Genomic DNA, 10604 nt, shown 5'->3' on the forward strand with positions numbered 1-10604 from the left:
TCCTCCACCTCCCTCCTCCTCCCTCCTCCCTCCTCCCTCCTCTCTCCTCCCTCCTCTCTCCTTATCCTCCTCCCTCCTCCTCCTCCTCCTCTCTTCTATTTTTGTGATACTGGGGACTGAACCCCAGAAGCTTTCTACCTCTGGACTACACCCCTAACCCTTTTTTATTTTCTTTTGTATGTATGTATGTATTTATTTATTTATTTATGTGTGATACTAAGGGTTGAACCCAGGGGCATTCTACCTCTGAGATATACTCTCAGCCCTTTTTTATTTTGATTTAAAAACAGGGTCCTGCCGGACATGGTGGCCCACGCTTGTAATCCCCGCGCTTGGGAGGCGGAGACAGGAGGGAAGATGGCGGAGGTTTGAAGCCAGCCTCTCTGGCTTAAGAGATCCTATTTCCAAATAAAAATAGGTCTGGGAGTGTAGCCCAGAGGTAGAAAGGTTTCCAGGAACCCCAGTACCACCAAAAAAAAAGTAATAAAATTAAAATAAAGACTAAAAAATAGGGCAGGGGGTGTGACTTGGAGGTCGAATGCCCTTGGGTTCCATCCCCAGACCTGCAAAATAAATAAATAAATAATAAATAAATAAGATATAAGCAGCTTAAATGATTCAGTGGGAGAAGAGAAGGAAGTTGGAATTTGTGATTATGTGGCTTGTCAAGGTTTTTTGGTTCTGTTTTTGTGGGTTTTTTTTTTTATCAAAACAGTAGCTTTCGGTAAGTAAAACACGGTCTGAGCCAGGCTTGGTGGTGCATGCTTGTCATCCCAGCGCTTGGGAGGCAGAGACAGGAAGATTCCAGGTTCGAAGCCAGCCTCAGCTACTTAGTGAGGCCCTCTGCAACTTAGTGAGACCTTGTTTCCAAATAAAATATAAAATAGGTCTGGGGGTATAGCCCGAAGATAGAAGGCTCCTGGGATCCATCCCTAGTACCACAAAAAAAAAAAAAGAAAGAAAATAAAACAAGGTCTGACAGCTGGGTGTTATAACTTAACCACATAACATAGAATACATCTGGGGACAAGAACCCAGCACACCAGCCATGCGGCAAAGGCTGTGTCTCAAAGTCTGACCAATAAACTGGGCGCTGCAATATTTTGATGTATACTCTTATTACACGCCTTAATTCCAAAAAGTAGCAAAGGCATTTGAATAACTGTAAACACAAACTTCTACAAGTTTTTCCTTCCCTTCTTTGGGGGAACCCACTGAGGTAATGTCAACTAAATAGGACGGATCCATGGTGGCGCAGGAAACATGGGAGGTGGGAGCATTATTCAGAATGAGGTTCACGAGGTGAGCATTTCCTGTGATTTCGTGGATGACATTAAGCGGATGAGAATATGCTGACATTTAGAATTGAAGCCGGAGGTGATGGTGCATGCCTGTAATTTCAGCACTTGGGAGGCTGAGACAGGAGGATCGCAGGTTTGAAGCCAGCCAGGAGGATCGCAGGTTTGCAGCAATTTAAGTGAGGCCCTTCGCAACTTAACTAAAACCCTGTTTCAGGAGGATCGCACAGGTTCAAAGCCAGCCTCAGCTAATTAGTGAGGCTCTCAGCAATTTAGTGAGACCCTGTTTCCAAAATAAAAAATATAAATGGGTCTGGGAGTATAGACCGGAGGTAGAAAGCCTCTGGGTTCCACCCCCAGTACCACCAAAAAAGTAAAAAAATAAAAAAAATAAAACCCTGTTTCAAAATAAAAAATAAGCCGGGTGTGGTGGCGTACGCTTGTAATCCCAGCATTCAGGAGTCTGAGACAGGAGGATCACAGGTTTGCAGACAGCCTCAGCTACATAGGCCCTTTGCAACTTAGTGAGACCCTGTTTCAAAATAAAGAATAAAAAATAGGGCAGCGGGTGTATCAAATGCCTCTGGGTTCAATCCCCAGGACCACAGTAAGTAAATAATAAGTAAAATTGAGTTAACAATAACCAGACTGGGTGGCACACACCTGTAATGTCAGTACTTGGGGCAGCTGAGACAGGAGGACCACGGGTTCAAGGCCAGACTCAGAAAATTAATGAGTCCCTGTTTCAAAATAAAAAAATAAAATAGGGCTGAGAGGAAGGCTTGGAGGTAGAAGACCCCTGGATTCTGTCCCTAGTACCACAAAAACACTTTACCTCCAAGCTACACCCCCTAACCTATTATATTTCTTATTTGGAAACAGGGTCTCATTAAGTTACTGAAAGCCTCCATGTCCAGGCAAAAAAAAACTTCCAAAAAAGAGCTGGGCATGGTGGCGCACACTTGTAATCCCGGTACTTATGAGGCTGAGACAGGAGGATCGCAGGTTCGAAGCCAGCCTAAACAACTCGGCAAAGCCCTCCACAACTTAGTGAGACCCTGTTTCCAAATAAATAAAATCGAAGCCGGGCATGGTGGCACATGCTTATAATCCTAACATTTGGGAGGCTGAGACAGGAGAATCCCAGTTCGAGGACAGCCTCAGCTACTTAGTGAGGCCCTTTGCAACTCAGTGAGACACTGTTTCAAATAAAGAATAAAAAATAGGGCTGGGGGTGTAGCTTGGAGGTAGAATGTCCCTGGGTTTTATCTCTAGTACCACGAAAATAAATAAATAAATAATATAAAATTGAGCTGAGGATTTAGTTCAGAGGTAGAATGCCTCTGGATTCAATCCCCAGTGCCCAAAACAAACAAACAAAAAAATCTTCAAAAAAAGTTGAATAAAGCCAGGCATGGTGGCACACACCTATAATCCCAGTACTTGGAAGGCTGAGATAGGATTGCGAGTTCTAGGCCGGCCTCAGCGACTTGGACCCTATTTCAAAACAAAAACTGGAGCCGGGCATGGTGGTGCACTCTTGTAAGCCCAGTACTTGAGAGGCTGAGACAGGAGGATCGCAAGTTCATGGCCAGCCTCAGCTACTTATGAGGCCCCATGCAACTTAGTGAGACCCTGTTTCAAAAAGAAGAATAAAGAAATAGGGCTGGAGGTATAGCTCGGAGGTAGAATGCCCTTGGGCTAAACCCCCAGTACCAGCTCAAAGGCAGAATGACTTTAGGTTCAACCTCCAGTACCAGGAAAAAATACCGAGTAAAGTCAGCTGTATCCCGGCAGCCATGAGGCAGCCGTAGATTTGGGATCCATTCCTCCCAGCTCACATCCGAATGCCCTGAATTCAGGCATGTTCATAGCCACAGCCACAAATCTGAGGGGAGAAGCCAAAGCCGACTGGCAAAACTGCCCAGTCTGCTCACTAGCAGGCGATGCCCAGCACCTCTGTGTCTCACCCTTAAACCAGTTCACTCTTCCTAAATACGGTCAACCAAGGGTCACAAGCTATTTGCAGGAAATGGGTGTCATGAGATGTGCCCAGTCTAACCAGTAACAAGTCCCAAAAGTAAAAGAATATTTGGGTAATAGACAAAATGTTTTGCATTCTGTCTGGTGTCTACCCACTGGCGAAATGCTGCATGCAAGTGGCGTTCTGGGAAAAGATAGAACAAAGAAGTATGAGTGAAAACCAGAGTTGCCAGCTGTAAAGTTAACAAAGTTTCCCAAAGATCGGTTAAAAAGAAAAAAGAAAAAATTGTGTTAATGAACTGAGAATAAGAAGCTGGAATTTGGGGCTCTGACTAGGTCTAGAAAGAAAAGAAAGTAGAAGTGAGAAAATCCAGTGTGAAATTTAAAAAAAAAAAAAATTCACAATTCTAAGGGACTAGGAGAGGGGACAGACTCACAAGATGCCAAAGGGCTCATGGGACGAAGGGTATTGGAAGGGGAGACCCATGCCTAAAAAGACGTCTCAGTAGTATTGTTTCCTGGAGACAAGGGAACAGTGCCTATGAATTTGGAAAATGACTTTGAACTTGGAATTTTATACCCAGCCAAATTGGAATTTTATACCCAGCCAAACTATCCCCCCACACACACACACACTCACACGAAATAGAAGCATATGCAGAGATTCAAGACTTTCTTTTCAGCTGCCATAATACAAGTTACTAAAAGATACTTTTTCTAGCAAAACGAGAGAAAAACAAAATCTGGCACAAAATATTTGGTGTACGAATATCTGAATATAGCTAACTGGGGATTGCAGCAAAATAAAATATCAAAACTGATACTCAAACAGAATGTTAAGAGGAAAAATAAGTACACCAGAAATTCAGGGGAAAAAAATCTTTACAAAAATTCTGCATGAACGGTTGTATAATTAAGAGACTGGATGATTTCTGAGATTATGTGTCTTTTTCTTCTCTCTCAAGAAATGCACAGTCCCAGTCATGAAGCAGGCTTAAAAAGTAGCCCAAAATGAGCTCATGAGGAAATAACCTTTTGATCCTGAGGATAATGACCTTATTCACTGGCCTGGGCATCAAGTGGACCTGTGAGGATGTGGTTGTAATCCTGGGGCAGCACTTGTCTCTAGTAACTATCACGTAATTGATCCTAAACTTAAATGATTTGAATTCTAAAATCAAAATTTGAAACCAACTGAAGTGTGGGAACTCACAGGACAGAACAGGGATTTGTTTGACCTTAAATGTAAAAATAAAGGTGCTCCTGACAAGTGAATTTGTGTGAAGGAGAGGAGAGACCCTCAAAGGACCCCTTCTCTCTGGACAAAGATGTGAGGCCGTTTCTCAGTTTAGAAGGTGACCTGAGCCCCGAGTGGTGGTGCACACCTGTCATCCCAGTATGTGGGAGGCTGAGACAAGAGGATCCCTGGTTCGAGGACAGCCTCAGCAATATAGTGAGACTCTCAACACCTAGCAAGACCCTGTTCCAAAATAAAGATAAAATAGGGCTGGGAGCGTAACTCAAGAGTAGAAATCCCTGGATCCCATCCTCAGTACCACACACACAAAAAAAAGTGACCAGGAAAAAGAGTCAAAATAAACAAGTTTCTTATCCTTACTGATAGCTCGTGATGATTAAAATAACAACCTCCAAAACAATTGGAAATACTCAACAAAGTCCCCGGAGAAAGGGCTCTAAACCAGAGAGAAGAGCATGGCTGTTCCTACCTCGTTCCAGCTGCCATATTTGCGTGTTATTTTTTATAAACAAAGACCAGGCATGGTGGCCCACCCTTGGAATCCCAGTGCTTGGGAGGCTGAGACAGGAGGATCGCAGGTTCAAGGACGGCTTCAGCAACTTGGCAAGACTCTCGGCCCCCTAGTGAGACCCTGTTTCAAAACAAAAACAAAAAAGGGCTGGGGAGGTGGCCAACGTAGAATGCCTCTGAGTTCCATTCCCCACACCACAGAATAATAATTACAAAATAAGCTGGGCGTGGTGGCGCACGCCTGTAATCCCAGCATTTGGGAGGCTGAGACAGGAGGGTCATGGTTCGAGGACAGCCTCAGCTACTACTTAGGACGGCCCTTTGCAACTCAGACCCTGTTTCCAAATAAAGAATTTTAAAAATAGGGCTGGGGGTGCAGCTCAGAGGTGGAATGCCCCTGGGTTCCATCCCCAATACCGCAAAATAAATAAATAAAAAATAAAATAGAGCTGAGAGTGTAGCTCAGAAGCAGAATGTCCCAGGGGTACAATCTCCAGCACCAGACACACAGGAAATCAGTGCCTTCCAAAAATGTGGACTTGGGGCCCGGTGTGGTGGTGCACAGTAGTCATCCGAGTATTTGGGAGGCTGAGACAGGAGGATCCCAGTTCCGCCTGGCCAGCCTCAGCTACTTGGACCCTCAGCAGCCTAGAATGCTCCTGGGTTCAATTCCCAGTTCGGCAAAAAATATATATATATTATTTATATATATTTATATAAGTAAATTATAAATATAAGTATATTATATATTATATATTATATATTATATATCTATTATATAATATATAATTATATAATATCGTAATATAATGTGTAAATTATATATTATAATTGATTGATATTAGTTATATTATTAATTAATAATAAAATTATTTGTTAAAATATTATTAATTATAATTAATATAATATTGATACCATATATTGATATATATATATAGCTTGACCTCTGACTCAGTGTGCCGGTCTGTGCGATGGGAGCAACTGCCCATTCCTAGGACCGTGGAGGCGCGGATTGAGTTAGCTCTCAGGGTAAGGGCTGTGACTTTCCAGCAAGTGTTTGGAGCTCAGAAGACCCCGCCGACCGGTGGCGCCAGGTGCGAGGATGCATGCCTGGGGGGGTGTCCTGTGTCGCCTGCCTGTTCTAACGGACTCCCGCCTTCCGTTGCCAGGGGACACCCCCTTCCAGTGCTGGCTCTGTAGCGCCAAGTTCAAGATCAGCTCCGACCTGAAAAGGCACATGATCGTGCACTCGGGGGAGAAGCCGTTCAAGTGCGAGTTCTGCGACGTCCGCTGCACCATGAAGGCCAACCTCAAGTCGCACGTCCGCATCAAGCACACCTTCAAGTGCCTGCACTGCGCCTTCCAGGGCCGGGACCGGGCCGACCTCCTGGAGCACAGCCGGCTGCACCAGGCCGACCACCCCGAGAAGTGCCCCCAGTGCAGCTACTCGTGCTCCAGCGCGGCCGCCCTGCGCGTGCACAGCCGTGTGCACTGCAAGGAGCGGCCCTTCAAGTGCGACCTGTGCAGCTTCGACACCAAGCGGCCCAGCAGCCTGGCCAAGCACGTGAACAAGGCGCACCGGGACGAGGCCAAGACGGAGAACCGGGCCCCGCCGGGCGGCCCCCAGCCGGTGGCCAAGATCGTGACCCACAGGGCCTTCCGCTGCGACACCTGCGGCGCCTCCTTCGTCAGGGACGACTCTCTGAGGTGCCACAAGAAACAGCACGGTGGCCAGGGTGAGAATCGGAGCTCGGATCTGGTCACCTTCCCTCCCGAGAGCGGCTCGGCGCAGCTCGGGCCCCTGGTCTCCGTGGGGCAGCTGGAGGCCCCCCTGGACCCCAGCCCTGACCTCTAATGCGGCCTTTGGGGACTGCAGGCGATGCTGGTGCAGCCCCCCAAAGCCAGGCCGGGAAGCCCGGTCTGGGCTTCAGGTGTGGGGCTGCGTGGGGTCCAACCTCACAGGTCACAGGCCCCGGCCCCAGGGACTGAATCAGCCCCCCCCGCCAGGGCAGGCACCAAAGCAATAGCATGCAGATGCATCTGCCCATGAGAACAGCCTGGGGCACTGGCTTGGTCTTTCAAAGGTGAGGTCCTAAGCCGGGCATGGTGGCGCACACTTGTCATCCCCATGCTTGGGAGGCTGAGACAGGAGGATCGCACAGTTTCGAAGCCAGCCTCAGCTACTGAGTGAGGCTCTCAGCAACTTAGTGAGACCCTGTTTCCAAATAAAATATAAAAGTAGGTCTGGGAGTATAGCCAGAAGGTAGAAAGCCTCTGGGTTCCACCCCCAGTACCACCAAAAAAAAAAAAAAAAAAAAAAAAAGGTGGGGTCCTCTAGCGTGCTCTAGCCAACGGGGGATGGCTTCTACGGGACGAATTGCACAATTTAAAACTAACCCATCTCTGGTGGAGTGTGTGTATTAAACTAGTTGGATGACATCGAAAGTAAAAAGAAACTCATCCTCCGGAGCAGGAAGAGTGGAGGGTTGAGGGGACTCGGAGGGTTGGGGGCCTGGAAAAGTTCTATTTCTTAACCTAGATAGTGGTTTGAAGTGTTTATGTGTGGTTTCTTTTATCTGTTTTTACAATAAAAAAAAAGGCACACTCGTCTGTAGAATGATGTAAGAAGAACAGTGTTTTTCTTTACATTTCTTCCTAGACAAGTTACCGTGGAGGTCTCCCCGGCCCCCGTGCCCATAATTAGGTTCCATGACCTAATTAATTATGTTTAAGTGTATGTGGGATTTCCCAGCTAGTCAGTCCTGTGGTGAAGCAATGCACAGTTTGGACAGGAGGTGGCGCCAGAGATCCAGCTAAACTGAGCCAGCCTGCACCCGGTGTGGTAGAATTCCAAGTGGCCATACTTGAATGCAGAGAGAAGTCGAGGTCCCAGAGAGCGTGTTTGATGTGCGATCCAGCCAGAAGCCAGGGTCTTTTCAGCATAGAAAGCATTTAGTGTCCCCTGAGTGATACACCAGTGGGAATCTGACCTCACAAATGGGCTCTGCACTTGACGTTCAGGACACTAGAGGGTCCTGTGGAGATATCGTTTATCAACGTAGAGTCGCTCGGGTCTGCTTCAGCATCTGTCCTTCAAATACTGTCTTCATTGAATATAAATTCTTGTGTGGCCTCATTAAGGCAAATAATTATGCTTTAAAAATGAATAGCCGGGCATGGTGGCGTACGTATGTGGTCCCAGCACTTAGGAGGCCGAGACAGGAGGATGGCTCAGGTTCAAAGCCAGCCTCGGCTACTTAGTGGGGCTCTCAATGACTTGGTGAGACCCTGTTTCCAGATAGGATGTAGAACAGGTCTGGGGGTGTAGCCTGGAGGTGGAGGACCCCTGGGTTCTGTCCCCAGTACCACCAAAAAAAATAAAAAATTAAACCGGGCATGGTCCTTGTAATCCCAGGACTTGGGAGGCTGAGACAGGAGGATTGCAGGTTCAGGTCCAGCCACAGCTACTTAATGAGGCTCTCAGCAACTTACTGAGACCCTGTTTCAAAATAAAGAATAAAAAAGTCAGGCGTGGTGGTACGTAGTTGTCATGCCAGTTCTTGAGAGGCTGAGATAGGAGGATCACAGGTTCAAAGCCGGCCTCAGCAACTTAGACTCTCAGCAACCTAGTAAGACATTGTTTCCAAAATAAAAAATAAAATCGGGCTGGGAGTGTAGCTTATAATAAATTTTAAAAAGAAATTTGAGCTGGGCATGGTGGCGCACGCTTGTAATCCCCACGCTTGGGAGGCGAAGACAGGATGATCGCGCAGGTTCAAGGCCAGCTGCACTGGCTTAAGAGACCCTGTTTCCAATTAAAAATATAAAAATGGGCCTGGGAGTGTAGCCCAGAGGTAGAAGGGTTTCCAGGAACCCCAGTACCACCAAAAAAAAATAATGAAATTTGAGAGCTGATGAGAATTTAAGACTTAAAGAAAAGTGAAGCTGGGCAGGTGGCACATGCCTGTGATCCTAGTACGTGGGAGGCTGAGACAGGCGGTAACAGGTTCAAAGCCAGCCTCAGCAGTTCAGTGAGGTTCTCAGCAACTTGGTGAGACGCTGTTTCAAAATATATACAAGGCCGAGTGTGGTGGCACACACTTGTAATCCCCGCGCTTGGGAGGCTGAGACAGGAGGATCGCACAAGTTCGAAGCCAGCCTCAGCTACTTAGGCTCTCAGCAACTTAGTGAGACCCTGTTTATTTATATTTATAATATTTATTTTATATTTTTTATATTTTTTATTTATTTTATATTTTATATATACTACATATATATACTATATACTATATATATATATAGTATATATATATAGTAGGGCTGGGGGTGTAGCTCCGGGGTAGAATGCCCTGGGTCCAATCTCTAGTAGCATAATAGATAGATAGATAGATAGATAGATAGATAGATAGATTAACCTGTGATGGAAACTAGAGATAGAAGCCTGCTGGAGCAGGGGTGGTTTTATCTCTTGTTGGCAAGGACCTTAGAAGGTGCTGGTTAATAGAGTTCGGTAAAATTCAAGGACCTGTTGAGACTTAAATATAGTTGTCATCAGAGTCTAGAACTGGGAACCACGTTACTAGTCGGGAGCGACAGACGGGACAGAGACCAGGATGTCAGTTTCTAGAGGAGCCCTGTTTGTTGGGTCGATCTGGAAGAGGAAATTGGTTAATGATATGTTTGCCATTTGACTTCACCGGGACCTGGATTTGCAAAGATTTTTGGAAGAATACCAGATGGTAAATATTTGGGGCCCTGCTGGCCCCGTTCCCTGTTTAAGACTATTGAGTTCCGTTCACCTCTGCTGTGGAAACACAAGGACTTCACTCTACCACTGTAATCAAACCTGCTGTCAAGAATAGGGAAGGGGAGAGCTATGGCTGTGTACCAATAAAACTTTATTTATAGCTGGGCGTGGTCGTGCACACTTGTAATCCCAGAGGATCCAGGTTCACGGACAGCCTCAGCTACTCAGGCCCTTTGCAACTCAGTGAGACCCTGTTTCAAAATAAAAGAATAGAAAATAGGGGTGTATCTTGGAGGTAGGATACCCCTTGGGTTCCATCCTCAGTAGCAAAAATAGAAATTCATTGACAGCCAGGCATGGCGGCACGTACCTGTAATCCTGGTACTTGGGAAGCTGAGAAAAGAGGATCACAGATTCAAGGCCAGCCTCAGCCACTTAGTGAGACCCTTTTTCAAAATAAGAAATAGAAAAAGGGGCTGGAATGTAACTGGGAGGTAGAACTCTGAGATTCGATCCCAGTACAATCAACCAGTCAATAAATAAGATGGAAATAGCCAGGTGTGGTGGCACATACCTGGAATCCCGGTGCTTGGGAGGCTGATGGGAGGACCACAGGTTCTAGGACAGCCTCAGCAATGTGTGTGTGTGTGTGTGTGTGTGTGTGTGTGTGTGTGTGTGTGTGTGTTACCAGGGTTGAACCCAGGGGCATTCTACCTCTGAGCTACATCTCCAGCCCCATTTTTGTTTTATTTTGAAATGAGGTCTCACTAAGGAGCTGAGACTGGCCACTCACGATCCTGATCCTCCT

General features: G+C 46.3%; 1 protein-coding gene across 1 annotated transcript in view; it reads left to right on the forward strand.

The window, feature by feature from the left end:
- The window catches only part of ZFP64 (ZFP64 zinc finger protein), a gene marked incomplete at both ends in the record, with an annotated part of 59239 nt that extends 52335 nt beyond the window's left edge, over nucleotides 1–6904 (forward strand). The window contains one exon of the mRNA XM_080716727.1: nucleotides 6219–6904. Within this exon, the coding sequence (XP_080572853.1) occupies nucleotides 6219–6904 (686 nt within the window). The remainder of the gene's footprint in view (nucleotides 1–6218) is intronic.
- Nucleotides 6905–10604: the final 3700 nt, after the last annotated feature.

Source organism: Muscardinus avellanarius (genome assembly GCF_963383645.1).
Source record: "Muscardinus avellanarius genome assembly, chromosome: 19".
In the NCBI taxonomy this organism is placed as follows: domain Eukaryota; kingdom Metazoa; phylum Chordata; class Mammalia; order Rodentia; family Gliridae; genus Muscardinus; species Muscardinus avellanarius.